At 40.5% G+C, this 17,401-nt stretch overlaps 4 protein-coding genes across 4 annotated transcripts; 1 reads left to right on the forward strand and 3 right to left on the reverse strand.

Moving 5' to 3' along the window:
* Positions 1-18: 18 nt before the first annotated feature.
* LOC140307181 (EF-hand calcium-binding domain-containing protein 4B-like) lies at positions 19-2,126 on the reverse strand. The gene is made up of 5 exons (XM_072385947.1): positions 1,720-2,126; positions 1,466-1,580; positions 1,079-1,183; positions 849-925; positions 19-300 (listed from the first exon to the last, which is right to left on the reverse strand). The coding sequence occupies exons 1-5, from the start codon at positions 1,821-1,823 to the stop codon at positions 204-206; spliced, it is 498 nt and encodes a 165-aa protein (XP_072242048.1). The 5' UTR covers positions 1,824-2,126; the 3' UTR covers positions 19-203.
* Positions 2,127-4,373: 2,247 nt separating this feature from the next.
* On the reverse strand, positions 4,374-10,625 carry LOC140307180 (EF-hand calcium-binding domain-containing protein 4A-like). The gene is made up of 10 exons (XM_072385946.1): positions 10,539-10,625; positions 8,685-8,941; positions 8,470-8,581; positions 8,232-8,379; positions 6,501-6,647; positions 6,324-6,414; positions 6,148-6,243; positions 5,889-6,076; positions 5,631-5,702; positions 4,374-4,830 (listed from the first exon to the last, which is right to left on the reverse strand). The coding sequence occupies exons 2-10, from the start codon at positions 8,937-8,939 to the stop codon at positions 4,677-4,679; spliced, it is 1,263 nt and encodes a 420-aa protein (XP_072242047.1). The 5' UTR covers positions 8,940-8,941; positions 10,539-10,625; the 3' UTR covers positions 4,374-4,676.
* Positions 10,626-10,722: 97 nt separating this feature from the next.
* tmem138 (transmembrane protein 138) lies at positions 10,723-14,592 on the forward strand. Its single transcript, XM_072385948.1, has 5 exons — positions 10,723-10,883; positions 11,349-11,835; positions 12,751-12,922; positions 13,050-13,125; positions 13,205-14,592. Exons 2-5 carry the CDS (start codon positions 11,708-11,710, stop codon positions 13,315-13,317), a joined length of 489 nt encoding a protein of 162 aa, XP_072242049.1. The 5' UTR covers positions 10,723-10,883; positions 11,349-11,707; the 3' UTR covers positions 13,318-14,592.
* On the reverse strand, positions 14,241-16,615 carry tmem258 (transmembrane protein 258). Its single transcript, XM_072385949.1, has 4 exons — positions 16,530-16,615; positions 16,119-16,228; positions 14,472-14,600; positions 14,241-14,384 (listed from the first exon to the last, which is right to left on the reverse strand). Exons 1-3 carry the CDS (start codon positions 16,530-16,532, stop codon positions 14,474-14,476), a joined length of 240 nt encoding a protein of 79 aa, XP_072242050.1. The 5' UTR covers positions 16,533-16,615; the 3' UTR covers positions 14,241-14,384; positions 14,472-14,473.
* Positions 16,616-17,401: the final 786 nt, after the last annotated feature.

A 17,401-nucleotide genomic window follows, 5' to 3' on the forward strand; every position in this document is an offset into this window, starting at 1 on the left:
AAAAAGCCACGAAAAAAGTCATTTGTAATGTATTTTACTGGAAGTATTATAAACATAGACACATGACAAAGGAGAACAATAAATATACTATTTAGTAATAAATTACACTGTTTTTGTGTTAGAATGAGCAACCTCAGGACACATCAAACCATTGTTGGTGTTGGACGACACTTGAGTCACAGGTTTCTCCAGAAGCCTGTCCTCTACTTTTTACTGTAGGCACAGCAACCTCTTTTGTCAGTGTCCTCAGTCAATAAAACTGCATCTTCACATTGTTGATCATGTCTGGTAACCAACATCCTAAATTGTAGAAAAGTCAAAAAGGAAAAAAAAAGGAAGAAAATCTATGTGTAAAACAAACCAGAAGATTTGAGAAAAACATTTTTCACCCCATGGTCATGTTAAAATACAAGAGGATCGACAGCCTACACAACAGTTTTTTCCAAGTACGGCACATTAGCGTCAATAATAGCTAAAATTTAGAAATAATGCAAAATTGGTATTAAAATTCTAATCATTAAATTACTTAATTTTACTTAATCTGTGTCTGTCAAGTCTGTAAAGAGTAATTTTGATTATGAATTACTGATACCCACAATTCAAAAGACAAAATATATGCTCCAGATTCCCCAAAGGTGAGTAACTGGTGCTCAGATTTGATATCTTAAAGGTTAAGTTTTAGGTTATGGGCCAAAATAGTGGAAAGAGGGTGTGGCAACAATGAACAACCCAGAAAAGAGGAAGTGTGAAGACAAAATACAGCAGATTCAAATATTCTGCAGAAACGACACGATGTGAAGGCTGTACAGGTAAAATAATATGTACAGTAGAGGAATGCCATGTCATACCGAGCCAGGTCAGTCATCACTTCTTCCATGTTATGTCCAGTCTTGCCACTGCACTCATGAAACAGCGCCTTGTACTGCTGTATAATTCAAGAGGACAAAGAAAAAAAAAACACACACACATTTTGCTAATTTCTAGCATTCAAACGCACATTTAGCTCAATACTTTCATCAAGCCGTGGCTTTGACTGAATCACTGCAGAATGTTGTTTGAATATTCAAATGGGCCTCACCTCCGCCAGCCTCTGACCATCTGCTGTGGTCACTTTTCTGCCGTAATCGTCTGCCAAGTCCAGCTTGTTCCCCAGTAGCATCAGAACAGTACCTTCACGCATCTTCTTTTGGGACAGACGCACAACAGGTTGCTTTATGCACTTTTTACTTTTTACACACAGCAGCAGCATTGACCGGTACTACCATATGTCTCCTGAAATCTAAATAGTAACCTCAAAATTAGAAAGAAGAGTCAAAATATTGTTTTAAAATTAATTTGCCATTAAGATAACTTGTGTTGACTGAGATTCTTCCTACACCCTTTCCTCAATAACATGCATCTGTATTCAAATGACTGTTTTGCATGTTTTTACATCCAACCATCTACTAGAACTCTACTGGCTCACCTTGACAGAGTCCATCCACCCTCTCATCGCAGTGAAGGAGGCGGGGTGAGTTATGTCATACATGGCAAGGATGCCGTCAGCCTTTCGGTAGTATTGCGCAGTGATGCTGCGATACCTGAAAATGCAATCAGTACGAGGAACAAGATTTTAAAACCCGGCAATAAGCAAAATGTAGTTAACGAGTAAAGAAGAAAAAGCTGAATAATTCATTAAGCTTGATAATGGATTCTGTGGCGTAAAGTCACATATCTGACCTCTCCTGCCCTGCAGTGTCCCAGAGCTGCAGGGTGATAGTGGTGGAGTTCAGAGTTAAGGTCTTCATCTGGAAATCTATCCCTACGAAATAACACAGCTCCATGGTTTCACATTTTGACTTCACAACGGTACCCTCCAAAAGGAAAAATACACCAAAGGCTTTTGAAGTTTTGCTGCACAGCTTTAAGAAATGCAAAACAAAAGACCATCAGCTTCTGAAGGAAAAATGCAAGTCAAAATGATGCCGAGTGTCACAGATTTTTAGCTCTTTGACTCTTTAAAAATGGCCACCTTTGGCTTTGGTCACAGGCCCTGCAAATTCTGACCATTCTGGCAGAAAGTTTTTCAAACTAGCTTCCTGCAATCTCTCCCCACGTGGTTTGAAGACATTCACAGAGCACTTGAGATTTTGTTGATGACATAGCGCGAATCCGTCGGCCAAGCCCCCCAATCAAGTGCGATGGTGTTCCGGTTGGATAACCGAGATTTTTTTGGAACTGGTACCGATCAACGTTGCCTGCAGCAAACCATCCATCACCCTGCTTAGTCCTAACCATCCACAGCCCTGCTTAGTCCTAACCATCCACAGCCCTGCTTTCATCTTTCTGATGACAAACGTTTTATTCTTTTTATTTCAGTACTTAAATATTTGTATCATTTTATTTGACTTTAATATAAATTGTATTATAGACAGACATTTGATCATTTCATATTTCATTTAAACAGTTTGAAACTAAATTCTTGAGCCTTTATTGGATTCTCCATAAAACTCGGTTCCAGGTCTGCACTGTTCAATCCATATGGTCTCAGTCTCTTCTAGTTTCTCTCTGGAAACTCATCTCTGGGCCTTTGATGCAGACTCTTGGATGTGTCTCGTTAAGTTGAGCTGTCAGCTGAGCTGTCAGACAGACTAGACGCACAGAGAAACTTATCCCCTGCAGGGGAAGTAAGCCGGGGCCTCCCACTGTGAGGCGGGTCAGAATGTCCCTCAGGTCGACACACAGAGTGGATCCTGTCTGAACAGCACTAATACCCTGAAGTTTTTGATGATTGCTTTATATCTTGTTTATTTATTTTTTTAATCTAAGACTACAACTGTCTCGTTTCTTGAAAATGTTAAGTCTGATTTTTTATTTTTCTTTAATCTCTTTGAAATGGAAACTTTTCTTTCATGATTTTTGATTGTCTTGAAGAAAGCTATTGCAGTAAGCAAAGACATGAGAGTGTCACCGTCTGTGGAAAGACCCTTTAGAAGCTAATAGTAGATATTAGACTTCAAGATACACTTCAGGGACGACAATGTAGGAGGCTGGTTTGAAGAGTTATATCTGTATGATTGAACCTTATGCCATTTTGAAATCTTAGAAATATGTATTCTGGCATTTTTGACACTGCATGTACATAAACTTGAGTTTATTTAAACAAAGCTGTGCTGTAAAGCTGGGTGTATTAGAGCTTTTTAGAGGGCATCGTATGTGCAAATGTATGGTACCAGTTACAAGTGTTAACACTGATGAACATGTGAGAAATATAGAAATGCTTACCAACAGTAGAACTCATTTCATTGTAGAAGCGTCCTGTGCAGTAGTGCTGGATGAAGGAGCTCTTACCTACTCCTGAGCTACCCAGAAATACCACCTTAAACACTCGCTGTGGACTGACAAGTGTGCTCTAAAATTCAAGTGAGATGGACCAGACATGACTATTCGAACCTAAAATTTCAATATTATTTTTGTCTTTATAAAAGGGGCCACATTTTTTTTTTGCCAAATCCAAATGTGTATGCTGCTATAATTACTGCTCTTGTTTGCCGCTGTATGCATGTCATGAAGCTGATAGTTTTGGGGTGGGGGGGTACCATTGTGTTTATTTGTAGATTTAATATTTTCCCTACCTGAGTTTGTGTGTGTTCAACATTTTCTCCCCTGACTCTACAACGCGGTTGGTGTGTCGGGGATGAATTTGTCACCTCTTTCTTTCTGTCCAGCTCCACCTCATCAGTAGAGCTCAGCTCTCTTTAAAAATCGATGCATAAAAAAAATAAAAAATAAAAATAAAAAAGAAAGTAATGTGAATGGCTTCTTTGGCCATCTGCTTCATTACATTAAGAAAAATGACAAATGCAGGGATGAGATGATACAAACCTTTTCTCTGGCTTGTCTTGCTGTAAGTAGTTACCTATGACTGAGCCTTTCTTCAGCAAAGGCTTTGAGATGTTTGGTTTCTAAAAAGGTTTGTGTGGACATTGAGGCAAAAGATATGAGTAGCATTAAAATTTTTAAATGCAAGTAAATCTTTAGGGTGATATGATTGCTACGGTCCATAATCCATGCAACAACATCAATGAACAGCGTGTTCTCTGGAGGGACGCCTGCTGCTTCACACAGGAAGATTATCTGCTGCATACATTTAAGATGTCAAAATGTGATTTTTTTTCTGTCGCAAAGCACCTTAACATCATAATCCTTTTTTCATCAACACATTTTCTTTTTCATGAGTTATATGATGAAAAAATGCAAGTAATATCCAACAGGCACTTGTTATGCGTTGGTCAAGACGGTGCTTTCAATGACTACTGAACATTTTGTGTCAGATTTGCTCAGAAGTAATGTATGATGGAATAAAATCTACATCTACAACGAACATTGAGCCAAAAACAATTTTTATTATCTCATGGAAAGGGCAAAGGGAAACAGCAGAATGATGGTTAGGTAGTAGAATGTCATTAGGCAGGTAATAATTGACCCGTTTGAGTTCACCTGCATGACACATATATTACACTCTTAACTTTAAAGTTGACAGTAAACGTCTATTCTGCACAATCCTTCACTTCAGCAAACACGTCCACATTGTAACTTTGAAAATAATTAATTAATAATCTGACAATAGCAGCTGCCCGAATAAATAATAATTATCCAGAGGATGAAGGAAAGCATGAAGCTTTCCAAGACTTAGCTTAAGTTGGGTAGACTTGCCGTGTCCATGGGGTACAAAGGTCCTCATTGAGGTAGTGAGTTAACGGGGAAGGAGGAACAACAGAGTGTCTGTGACTAACCCTCTTCTGTGAATGTTGGGCATCTCGTTCATCTCGCATCATTCTGTTCATATCCCTGATGCAAGACAAAAAAAAAATAATAATAAATTGTTTAAAGACATTCTCACATCGGCTGATCTTTGTGTGGACAGGTGAGTAATGGTAAATATGGAAGGAAATTAGTATCAAAATTGCCATGAAGAAATAAAAAAAAAAACATCTTTCACACTTTTGTGAAAATACGAACCCACCAAAGGTTTAGGTGTCCCAGTTTGCCACCAGCACTCAAACGCAGCACGCATTTGTGGGTTAGAGAAGAGCTGCTTTTATTAGATGCGATAAGCAATGCAATTCCTTTTCTATTTTTTGTCATGTCATCATTATACAGTAAACTTAATAATGTATGCACGCCTTCAGGGAACAAAACCATTAGCAGTTAATAAGTAACTTCCTCTCCAAGGTATCAGGCTCTGCTTTTCATTTAGCTTAAAAGCTAGCTGTGCCCTCAGCGCGCTACGTACTGTTTTGCTTGGCAAATGAATCCCGACATTAGTATCAACAGGTGTTCCCTGAACTGCAGGCAATCAAACACTAGAAGTCAAGTATGTCAAGATAAAGAGTGGATGGTGCCAACTCTCACTACAATTATGTAATAAGCGTGACAGGCCTGTGTGTGAGCTTCCCAAAAGCATGGAGTAGTTGATATGCACATTCATCTTGTCTCTGTTGATAACATGAAACAGAATCATCTGTAACCATTCTGACATTTTCCACTGAAATAAAGCAACACACAACATGAAAAAAAATCAAACAAAAATCTATCTTCTAAACAACTAAATTTGACTGGAATAACAAACAGCACCGGCTTCAGCATACCTTAATATCTCCAGCTGTCTGACGAGACTGTCCTTCTCTTTCTTGATGTTTCTTGACACCCTCATTGCATTTCTAAAGTAAACCAAAAAAAGAAAAGCTCAATACGATCAATACAGTGTTTATGCTGAATCTGCTTATCAGCTGCTGACCTAGAAGCTGTTGCTGTGCATCTGTAGTCTGATAAGTGTTACCTAATGACAAAGATAATTAAGTGTCCTTGGTAACCTAGCAGTTTCTTTTGTGCTTTTGGCTGCTTACCTCTGTTTGGCCAGTTGTTCCTGGGCAGCGCTGGTCTGCAGCGTGTTCAGCTGACTCAGAGCGGCCCGCAGCTGCTCTCTGCTGCTCTCCATCTGCTCCTGTAACTGCATGTTGAGGTTCCGCAGCTGCTGGTTCTGCTCGGTGATGTGTCCGCGCTCATAGCTCAGCTGTCGGATTCTCGTCTCAAGCTAAAAAAACAAAAGCAGGCCCCGTCAACACTGAACTTTTTAAGAAATGACTTTTGTATTGGAGCACCCACCTCTTTCTGACTGATCAGCGTATTCTCCAACTCTTGCTCCCGCATCCGCAGCTCCCCCTGAAGTTGTTGGCATAGCTGCTTCTCTTTAAAACTTTCCTTGGTTTCACAACAAAATAAATGTCAATACAATAATCACTAAGTGAACAGTTGAAAATAACCTGTGCATATATCTGTACCTGAGTCAGCCGTTTCTCCCTCTCCTCTCTGATTTGGTTTTCCATTTCTTCATATATGGATCGGACCATCTGGTCATGTTCACTCTCTCGTCTAATAGAAACCAACAAAGAAATAAATCACAGACGAATAAATAAATAAAAAAAAACTTAGTAGAGGAGCGTTAGAGTAGCAGCTACCTGCGTAGAGCTTGTTCCAGGCTGTCTCTTTCTCTGATGGTGTCCTGTAGGTGGGACACTGCGTGGACCAAGATGCCCTCCAAGGAACTCAGCAGCTCTGGCTTGTCTGTCTGGAGCTCACACCATAGATAGCTGAGCTCCTGCTGACTGCCACACAACACAATACAATGCATAAGAGTTAACAGGACAAATCCAACCTTGACCCAACATCCCACATGACATAAAAGGTACCGAGCCTAAATGACAAACTTCATACATTATGTACATTATGTGAATAAAGCTATTTTGTTGTGACTTCATAGAGATCAATCAACTACAAATGGAAGACAAAGAGGGGAAGAAAAATCTAATATTAGCCATCTTAGTGAGGAATCATTTTCATACTCAACAGCATTTGGCGACTCCTCGTGTTTTATGTGTCAGACACTCCCTTCAGGACAGAAAGATGATCACTTAGAAGAATTTAACTTAGACCAATTTGCAGGGACCCGTCTAACAGAGGGACCTGTGGACCCAAATTATATCAAAATGACCCCCAACGGTGAGCCCAGATCCTCTTACTGTCAAGGGTTATGGAGTCAGAACTTTCTTTGTCATACATCAGCAAGTCTTTATTACGGAGGTCGTATGTAGTGTTGGAGTATTACTGGACTTCACTATATTGAAATGGGTGTCAAAAGTTAATAAATGTGCCGTGTAAAAAAAAAACTAGAAACACCTCTCATTATAATGCAGTGCAGTAAAAATGTCAGAGTGTATACAGTCGACTGCAAGATATATGAAATTGTGTAGAACTGGTATTAAGAAATACTTTACAAAGTTTTCCTAAACTTTTCAATATTTCAAATGGAACTGTATGGATTTTGTTGACCAGTTGTGGCTTTCCTGTCTACTTTGTAGAAAACACATCAAGCAAAGACAATTAATCGATTTTCTTTTTTCGTCTGAATACGTCCCACTTTTTATAACTACAGTGCAGCCAGCATGGTTACAGGCAAAGTTGAGAAGAGCTACGTTTACAGCTCAACTCGGCCATTTAACTGGACCACCATCCTTGTAACTGTACACACGCACGAGAGCGGAATGACTGGAGTATGTCCGATGCCACGATGCTGTGGGCTGTGTAATGAAACATTCTGCCGCTTCTAACTTTCTCTGTTGGAGTACATGTAAGAATAGCTGAATTTGCTGCACGGATGTTGTCCTTAAGTTACTTGAGCGGTGATTTTGTCAGATGAAACTGTGATTATAAAGTCTGGATTTTATTAGAGCAGAGCGACAGTCTGAAAATGCTTTGAGTGACTGCGAGTTCCTAATGGACGGATTTTCAGCTGCATGAAAAAATATATAAAAAAAATATGTGAATGAGAGCTGCCTGGAAGCTTCGAAGCTTGCGTGGAGTGCCTTGGCCCATTTGAGTCTAGCTGAAATTATACATGCAGCGATTCGATCCCCAGCTTAGACTATCTATTGAGGCGAGTTAGCCCAGATTTGAGAAGCTCAATTTCAAGTGATTTTGGTCAGATTAACATGTTAACATGCATTGTGACCATCTGGTTTTGTTGGATTAACATCATTATTTTTTTTTTTTTTTTCTTTCTTGTGTCATGTAAAAGTGCTTTGTGTTCATATTTCACATTAATACATGTCACAAGAATGTCTGTGTTGCAAGTAGGAAGTCAACAGTCTCAATCCAATTTATTGGCAGGAAATTTGTGAGCATGATCTTACTCTTTAAAAAGCTTGTCAGCGCCAAGCTCCATCAATATGCTGACAAATCTGACTGCAGTGGGGTCCTGGGACCAGTCCACATCGCCTCCGTCCTCCTCTGCTTCCTCTGAACTCAGCTCAGTCATCTCTTGCGGCCCCATCAGCTCACCTGCAAATAAGAGACGAGGAAAGGAGGAACAAAATGACATATTTGTAATCAAATGGAGGTTTGTCTGATTTGTCTTTGCAGCACACTTACCAAGTCCTGCGTTGAACTCAACAGGAGTGAGGAATCCATTGCTCTCTCGGTCCAGACTTTCAAACACCGTCTCAAGCTGTTCGGGAGAGAGTGGCAGCTCCCCTTGAAGCCTCTGACCGGAGAGAAAAAGAGAGTAAAAACAACAAGTAAAAAAAGTAACTTCGGCAATCTGAAATCAGTGTGAATGTTGCCGTCCTACCACACCAACTGTGTACCTGCATGTCCCGTATGGTGATGAACCCTTTCCCCTCTTTGTCACACAGAACAAACAGCTCCCTGGCTTTGCCCATGGTCTCTGCCTGCGGACTTAATGGCAATGCCTCTCTGGAACGGCGCGAAACCAAGGGACTACGTCCCCGGCCCAGCCCGGGGCTCACAGCTGACAGGCTCCGCTGTCTCGGGCTCACCGGTACTGAATCACCACTGCCTTGACCCTCCAGCACTTCACCATCATTCAGCCACTTAGACATTCCTGTGCAGATACAGATTAGCATCGGTGAGCAGTGTGGGAGGATCATTCGGAACTGGATGGATGCACATACTGACCTCCCAGTTTGACAATCTAGTATTAACGACATGATCTTTATAACACTTTGACCGTACTGTAGGAATACCTTACAGGCACATTTTGGGTCTTAAATGCTGTGCCAAATTGAGAGAATCCACTGTAGGGTGCCTCCCTAGTCAAACACGAGGTGCAGAACAAACTAACTGCTGTGACTGTGCACATTATCTACAGCTGCTGTAATCTGCCGTCAGTTCCCTGCACACAGCAGTTTCAGGGATCCGATATGACTGGGTGTTGTGAAGGGAATTACATCCAAAATATCAATCAAAGGTGTGACAGAAACAGCGCAACCTTGCCCTCAATGTTTATTTTTGACGAAGAATAATCAGACCATGAGCACGAACCAGGATGTGTGGAGGATGGCGAACAGGATGGTGTCATTATAAGAATGATGCATCCTTGAAGGGGAGGGCACAGAGCTATGGGAGAGGAGATGCAAATGAAACATTTGCAGTTGTTTGCATTGTCAGAGCTACCGCAACTGCAAACAAGTTTTACTCTTAAGAGCTAAAGGGGAAATATGCCTCAGTCTGCACAGACATTTATACAACAGTGATTTAAGACAAATGCATTACATGCAATCAGCCTTAATGTTAGACTAACTTTTTACACAAACATTATCTAATGCCTCATTTAATGCTTTAACATTAGTCTGATGAAGTAGATCAATGTTTTTTTTTGTTTTTTTTTTGGGGGGGGGGGGGCTTCTCGTGCCAAAGTAAGGTGCACACTGAATTGTCGTGAATAAAATATTGCCTTGCCTTCCCACATTATCTCTCCTGTTTTGCTATCTGTGATGGTATAAATCTACAAACATGCACTGATAATAGTAGTAAATTATCTTGCTGATCATCTGGGAAGCCATCTAAACTCAGGAATAGCAGAAGTCCAGATAAGAGACCAGGGTAAACAAAGTGCGTTAAGGATTTTGAGTATCAACCCGATACCTCGCGAGCCAACAGCCACGCCAAAGGTCAAATCAACTTCAGTACTCTAGACTCACTATTTAGCCTGGTCGGTGTGTGGTATAAATACAATGCAATTTGCCCTCACACTGAAGAAAAGCGATACTGTCAGCAATATGTAGCAGGCAACAAATGCCGTCTGTCAAACCTTAAAGGGTCTAAAGGGACTATTCAGCACAGCTACGCGGGTTAACGGAGAGCATATGGTGCTAATAAATAACGTGACTGGTCTGCAGAAAGTTTAACACGAAACTGGCTGTGAAGAGAATATTTGAGTTTGCGACGGTAACGGTAGTCATTCACGTCAAACGCAATCTGGCCACGTGGAGTTAATTAAAAGGATTAAATACGCTCAATTAAAAAATAAAAATAAAAAATAAACATTTCAACGTTTCAAGCTGAGGAAACCAAAACCACCAACATGGTGCAATGGACATTTAATATTGACGGAGAAAACAACCCCACACTGCAAGCACTTGTCATGATTTATCATAAAAAGCAAAGAAACATAAATGTTTCCAAATGACTCATCTTACCGTGTAGCCTGAGGGTTTGGTGAAGTTAGAGAAAGTTTGACTTCCCACCTGCGGCGTACTGCTGCACCTTTGATCGCTCACCTCGCATTATTCATTTAAACCCTCAGCCGCTGGGGGGCGACCGAGTGCTTTTGGTGGTTACCGTAATGTTTTTTTTTTCTGTCGCCCCGTTATTACGGTAAGAAGTGGCGTTACCATGGAACTACGGAAATACATACGTTGCTGCTGAAAAAACATTAGACGCTTGAAGCTGCCAGCATTGTTAGAGATAAAAGTGCAATCGTGTTATATTGGGCGTTTTTGCGTGGCTCGGGATGACGTGATTCCCCCAAACGTCTTTTTCTGGTGAGTAGGAATTGTTTCGTCCCCTTTGTGTTAACAGTGAGCGGGGTTAAACAATGGTGCGTAGGTTAAACGTAGTAAAACGTGCCTAAATGGAGTTCAGCGCCAACTGTGATTTGTTGTGGAAATTAGCCAGGTGTAACTCTATTATCCGTCTCCAAGATTATCCACTGTTCAAACTAAACATCGCTAAGAAAAGAAGAGGGAGTGCACCGCGACAACGATAAGTTGAGATAGGTCAAATCTATAATCCGAGCCTCGACCTTTACATAGCTGCCTGTGTAACAGCATGGACACGTTCACCTTACATGGATGGGTTTACTTCTAATTTAGCTGTCTGAGGTAGAGGATAAGTTACATGAACTGCTCTTAGCAGTGAAGATGCCCACGGAGATAAGATGTTATATGGTCACGCACTGGAGATATAACGTTTTCTGTTGCCTGACAACGACCCATTTCTTTCCACAGATGCAGCCAAAGAGAGTTTCCTCACCAAAGATGCCTGTATGCAGCATTTGAAATGCTCAAACACGATTCGTCCACCCGACATCCTTGACATTTTTGCATTCATGTTTTACGTTTTGGATCACAGACATCATGTTTATTGACAGAGGACAACAAACTGGACTGATGGATACATCAAGCCGTGACCGCATTTATGGGAAAGAGTCCCCAGTGATGCCTGTGACTGGACAGTGTTTTTGTTCTTAAGTATGGGAGAGATCAGACAGATCTGTGCAACCAACAAGTATCTGGATCTATAAAGAAAACCAGCCAAAAGAAAGGGGCACAGGAAGCTTGGTGGTTTGCAGGATCGGTCCCTGAAGATGCTCCAGACCGGGAACTATTCACTGGTGCTGCTGATCCAGCTGACACTGTTGGCTTATGACCTCTTTGTCAACTCCTTCAGTGAACTTTTGAGGGAAGCACCTGTCATCCAACTTGTGCTTTTCATGTGAGTCACGAGAACAACATGCTGATTACAGCTAATTGATTCATTGTTGTTTTTGCCTAATTGATATATTTAATAAAATGGCTTATTTTCTGCAGTTCTTAAAAAGAAAATTGTAACAAATCATTTGTTTTTTATAAAGCATTTTTAAGATCGAACTTTTCTCTTCAGCATTTCCTAAAATAACTTTGATTTCAGAGCAAAGTAGATTCAGAGACATTATAAACATACAGATATTTTCTGATATGTTGTGGGGAAAAAACTGAACTACATAGGACCAAGTTGCAGAATTTTTAGCCTTTTTAAGTGCGATTGTACTTCAGAAGTTTTGCTACAAATTTCTGGTGTACTTGGCAGAAAAACTCAGGATTTAACTATTTATAATGCAATTATAGAGTTTGATTAAACCAACAAACACACAAAAAGACCAACTCAAAATCAGAAAGGCTAACATTTGAGGAAGCAGCAGAGCGTGGCATCGTTCACACACACAAGAGAAAGTATGTAAGCCCTTAGCGTTTATTTACTAAGAGAAATAAACTCACTTCTCCAAAGTTTCTGGAACAGTCATATCAATTCTTGAGGCTGAGGGGTAAAAGAACTGGAATAACAGGACTGTTTCGTCTTCTCCCCTGTATACAGTGTGTGTCTATGAAAACTACCAAGATAACTCTTGAAAACCTTTTCATTTAATAGGCTGTTCTTTAGGCAACAGTTAAAAAACCTTACCCTTCTTTAGAATAACTCGCATCTCATCACAAACATCAAACCCGGTTACCCATGTCATTATTGTTTTTTGAGAGGTAACCATGTCTCCCACATTACCGTCCGACACGCATCATGTTGTTCTCTCACCATCATGCCCAGCGCAGCAGGAAACCAGTACTGCACATAAACTGTTGGAAACTCTGTTTGCAGCGTCCAGGACATTGCCATCTTGTTCAACGTGATCATCATCCTCCTGATGATGTTCAACACCTACGTGTTCCAGGTGGGCCTGGTGTCTCTGCTGCTGGAGAGGTTCAGGGCTCTGCTCATATTCTCCGCTCTCTACCTGACCCTCAGCATCTGTTTCCACTGCTGGGTGTTGGTACGCTGCCCCACACGTGTGCAAACCGACACTCTGTCAACCTCAGCTGAATGGATTTTTATAGCTGCATGTTTTTGATGCACGTTTTTATATTAAAATGTTCCTTTTTGTTTCTTCTTTGTCGTAGAACCTGAGATGGCTCGACTCGAACCGTTTTGTTTGGACAGATGGTCTTCAGGCTCTTTTTGTCTTCCAGAGAGCAGGTAATATATTGAAGGTAGTTTGTCTGTGACAAAGACTACTCGTTACATTTTTAATCACATCACTTCTGTCTGTTAACAGCGGCCGTGTTGTACTACTACTTATACAAGCGCACGGCGGAGTACATGGGGGACCCGCGGCTTTACGAGGACTCCCTGTGGCTGCGTGATGCCTTTGCCAGAGTTCGCCAGTGAAGAGGGGACCATTTTGAGAGGAAGAACCCGTTTAGAAAGGCCTATCTGACGTTACAACACTGGGCTGCATCATAAGCGACTCTGAATTTTGGAAAGCATTGCGCCACTGAGCTCGAAACAAAGACAGACTAACGCTCAACAGCAATGGAACCCACTAACAGGCAGCACCTGTTGCGAGGTCTCAAACACAGTTTGTGTTTACTGGCTCCTCGCAGACGGCCAGTTAAATGGTTTACACTGACAGGTAAGCCAAGGATGGCACATGTAGTATTGCATTAATCAGGATTGAGCTGGTTAATCTATGTGGCCTTATGAAACATTTTGGACTGCAGACTGAGTGCAAATTTTTATAAGACAGGATTTTTAGGTAAGCGCTGCAGCACAATGTTTTACCTGCCATTGCAAGTTTTTTTTAGTTTTTTTTTTAAAAACTCTGTACCCATGAACTTATTTGAGAAATGTGTAGTTTTAGTCCCGTTTGACATTTCTGTTATTTCTCTCTAAGAAACCAGTTTGTTTTTTTGCCTTATGTAAGGTTAATATGTGCTGTTTTACATGTTGACAGCAATTGAAACAAGCCATTGTTCAGGTGGACTCAGTCAGGTATCTTTGAATCGTGTTCACACTGTTTTCATTAAATAATCCTTCTGTGTAGCTCCGCCGTAATCCTTTATCACTAGGCTAGTCTGTGTTATCCTGGCGACAAGGTGAAACAGGCTGCTCTATTTTTAACACAAAGATTAATCAGGGATTGAGGTTTTAGGCACCACTAGTAAAACTCACCACAAATAGCCCTCAGTGTGACAAAGTGACTCGCTGTTCTTCTGCACTTAAGGTGTGGTGTCAACGTTTTACAAAACTGTTCATATTAAGAAATCTGAAGATTATCTCAGCAATCAAACAAACCAAAAACACACCAGAAGTTGTACAAATCCCCTTTACTAGTGAAATGAAACTCAGAGTCCATATGATCTCACAACGCTGTCAGTGCCATCCAATTAAATCCAAAATCTTGAATGTGTTGATGCCCTTTGCTGGAATGTGTCATATTCTTTTATTCCGGTTACCTGAAACAGTAGAGGCGGCAGAAAAAGTTAACAGTTAACCACCACAAGGCTTTAAACATGACATTTATGAGGCAGAATGTTCGTTACCTTCAGACATAGATGCCAACCCACAGTAGTAAGAACAGCACACCGAAGCCCATGAAAAGTGAGGCCACAAGGGAGATGAGCAGCTCTTTGTAGATGTCTCTTGTGTATTTTGTCGACGTCACCTCGTAACTGATGAAAAGTTGAGGTCAACTCAGACAAAGGTGCAACAGACAACCGATCCCATGTGTCCTTCACATGTACAAGTATTAAACTGTTCCCTGTGTCGGCGTAAAAGTACTGACTTGACCGGCTCGTGTTCATTATTTTAATTGAATGTGATTAAGGGCAGCATGTTGGTGCAGAGGTGAAACTGCACATGAGAGATAAGAGGGTGCAGGCAGAGGATGGAGGGCTCTACAAGAACGATTGTTAATTCTCCGTAGTTTTCATGAGAAAGAATTTCAGTATTAAAGATGAATTTCTTCATCACTTCTGCCAAAAGTTGCATCTTTAACAGCCCCTTTAATGTGCAGAAAATCAAAGTTGTTAACTTTTATCACTGCAGGTACGTGTTCCCACCAAAAGGGAAAGTGACTGGACTACTGTTTGGTTCCTAAAAATTGTTTCAAATCTCACTCAAGAGTCTTCCTCAGCTCTGACACGTTGACGTAGAGCCCTTACTCTTTTCAAACATGATCCAGAGACACAGTTGAATGGTGTATTGGCAAACAGGTCTGACAGTTCCTGCAATAAAATGTCCCTCAATCAATTTTCCACCAAGAAGTGAAAACTGAGGAAAAAAAGAAACCACTGTTATATTCAAAGTCAGATCTAAATAGATAAAATCCGTCTTTGCTTTTCACCAAAATATATGAAATCACATACATTTTAATACTTTACCAGGACTCTGTTTAAATTTGCAGCTATTAGCATTAGTTTATGCACAGCACACTTCATTCTGTACCTAATTCGGTTCCTTTCACTTTATAAAGTAAAATCACCCAACAAGTGCCGTTAAAGTCCATCCCTGAAGCATATAAAAAGGATCCTGCAGCGCTGCAAAGACAACCAACATAACGATGCATCTCAGTGCTTGGACTTAAGAAGACATGCCAGTGAACTTACAGAAAATCAGGTTGCAGTTACAGTTTGACTGACATTCTTTATCCCCGTGCGGTGACCCTATGTGACCCAACACAGTCCAGTTATGTATTGCTTATCTAATCATGTGTGAGAAGTTTTACAGGTCACACCTTAAGCAGGAACATCATCAGCCAGCTTTCATGTTCTGATGTTTACAACACAGCAGAAACTCTGGGTAGTAATTTCATTTGTTTTCTCCTCCAGTAAAGTTTGATTACTTGTTTGAAATCTGTGTAAACATCTGCCTGCTTGTTTTGCTGTGCCATCGTAAAGCTTATATTCAGTTACGTTGTCGATAGGAACAGAAATGGCACCCTGATCTAATTAAATAAGAGATTATGTATGATCTGCTGGTTGTGCTCAGATCCATTTAACCAGTGCTTGTGTATTATTAAGTGCACTCATAGCAGATGGGCGAAAACATGCAAAGTTAATGAATGACACGATCCAGCAACATTGCTGCGTGTTCTCTCTGCAATAACCCACTGAATCGCGACTCCCTTCTTTCCTTGTTAACCACGGACAACGGGGCGTGCCGTGGAAGAAGCAGCAGTGAAAGGATACACAAAGAACCAGGCGGTGAAGAACGTGCCGATGGCCAGCAGGACCACAGTGAGGTGGGGGAACACAGCCGGATTCACCGGGCTGGTGTACCTGGTCATGGCCTCGAGTTCCTGCAGAGAACAAACAGCCCGGAAACAAAGTGCTTAGAAACCCTTCATTTCATCACGGTAACAGCTGCAGCTTTTGATGAGTATTGCAAATAAACTGGTAAATTGTCTCACGTAGTTAATACAATGGCTTAAGAAGTCAGTCTGACACGAGAAGCTAACGTCAACCTGCCTGCTACAACACTTTCATATATAAAACATATTGTTTTACGAGTGAGAAGAGAAACAACGAGTACACATAAAACTAACAATGTATACTAAAGATTAATTTAGATAAACAATATAAATATGAGTAATTCATCACCATTTTTGTAATGAAGCGAAGTTCCAACAGCTATCGTCTCGAATGAAAAGGCCACGTACTGACTACTCCTTCCTGGTTTTTCTCGACGTAGTGCTGACGTTAAACATGGTGGGTTTATTTTCCCTTAGTTTAGCCTAACGGGCATTTCATACCGATGAGCATGCGCACAAATTTTGTTTCGTTGCAGATATTCGTAAATTACATGCTATATAGTATGGTACCATTAAATTTTTTTTCTTTTGGCTTTTCATATGCATATACTTCTTATGGATTATTGATTGGCTGAGTGGAGACATCGGTTACCTGAAAGGCTAGATTTAAGGGTTTAAAACCCATAGTCTCCGTTTTTTATAGGTCTTTTACTGCCATCTAGTGGACTGAATGAATAACTGTTTTTAGATGACAAAGGCAAACAAACTCAAGGCAGTGCAATCAACCAATTTATTTACTGCATGCAGCCATAGTATTACAGCATATTTTTTCACGGTAAAAGTTTCAAAATGTAATGAAAAATGGGCTATAAAGTAGTGATATTAATACAGCCAATATTTTTTTTGCCTTATGCAACTTATTTTTTAACAAATACTACTAAAATTACAAATGTGTATATATGTGTGCTCTCGTGCTTATCAATAATTTCTCAGCTCCAAAAGCAAAAAATTAATATATTAATGATAAAAAAGGAAAAACAACAAAAAAACAAATAAAAAAAAACAAACAAAATACATCCGATAAAAAGGGGCAATGGTAGTAATAAAATGAAGCAATACAGTTGCATGTAATGCAGTTCTACCGGAGGATCTGACACTAATCTGTCACACTGAGTACAGCAAAAGCAGTTCATATATACAGTGCAAAAAGTGCTACAGTGG

Source organism: Leuresthes tenuis, unplaced genomic scaffold, assembly GCF_036924035.1.
Source record: "Leuresthes tenuis unplaced genomic scaffold, fLeuTen1.0.hap1 SCAF_5, whole genome shotgun sequence".
Classification (NCBI taxonomy): Eukaryota; Metazoa; Chordata; class Actinopteri; order Atheriniformes; family Atherinopsidae; genus Leuresthes; species Leuresthes tenuis.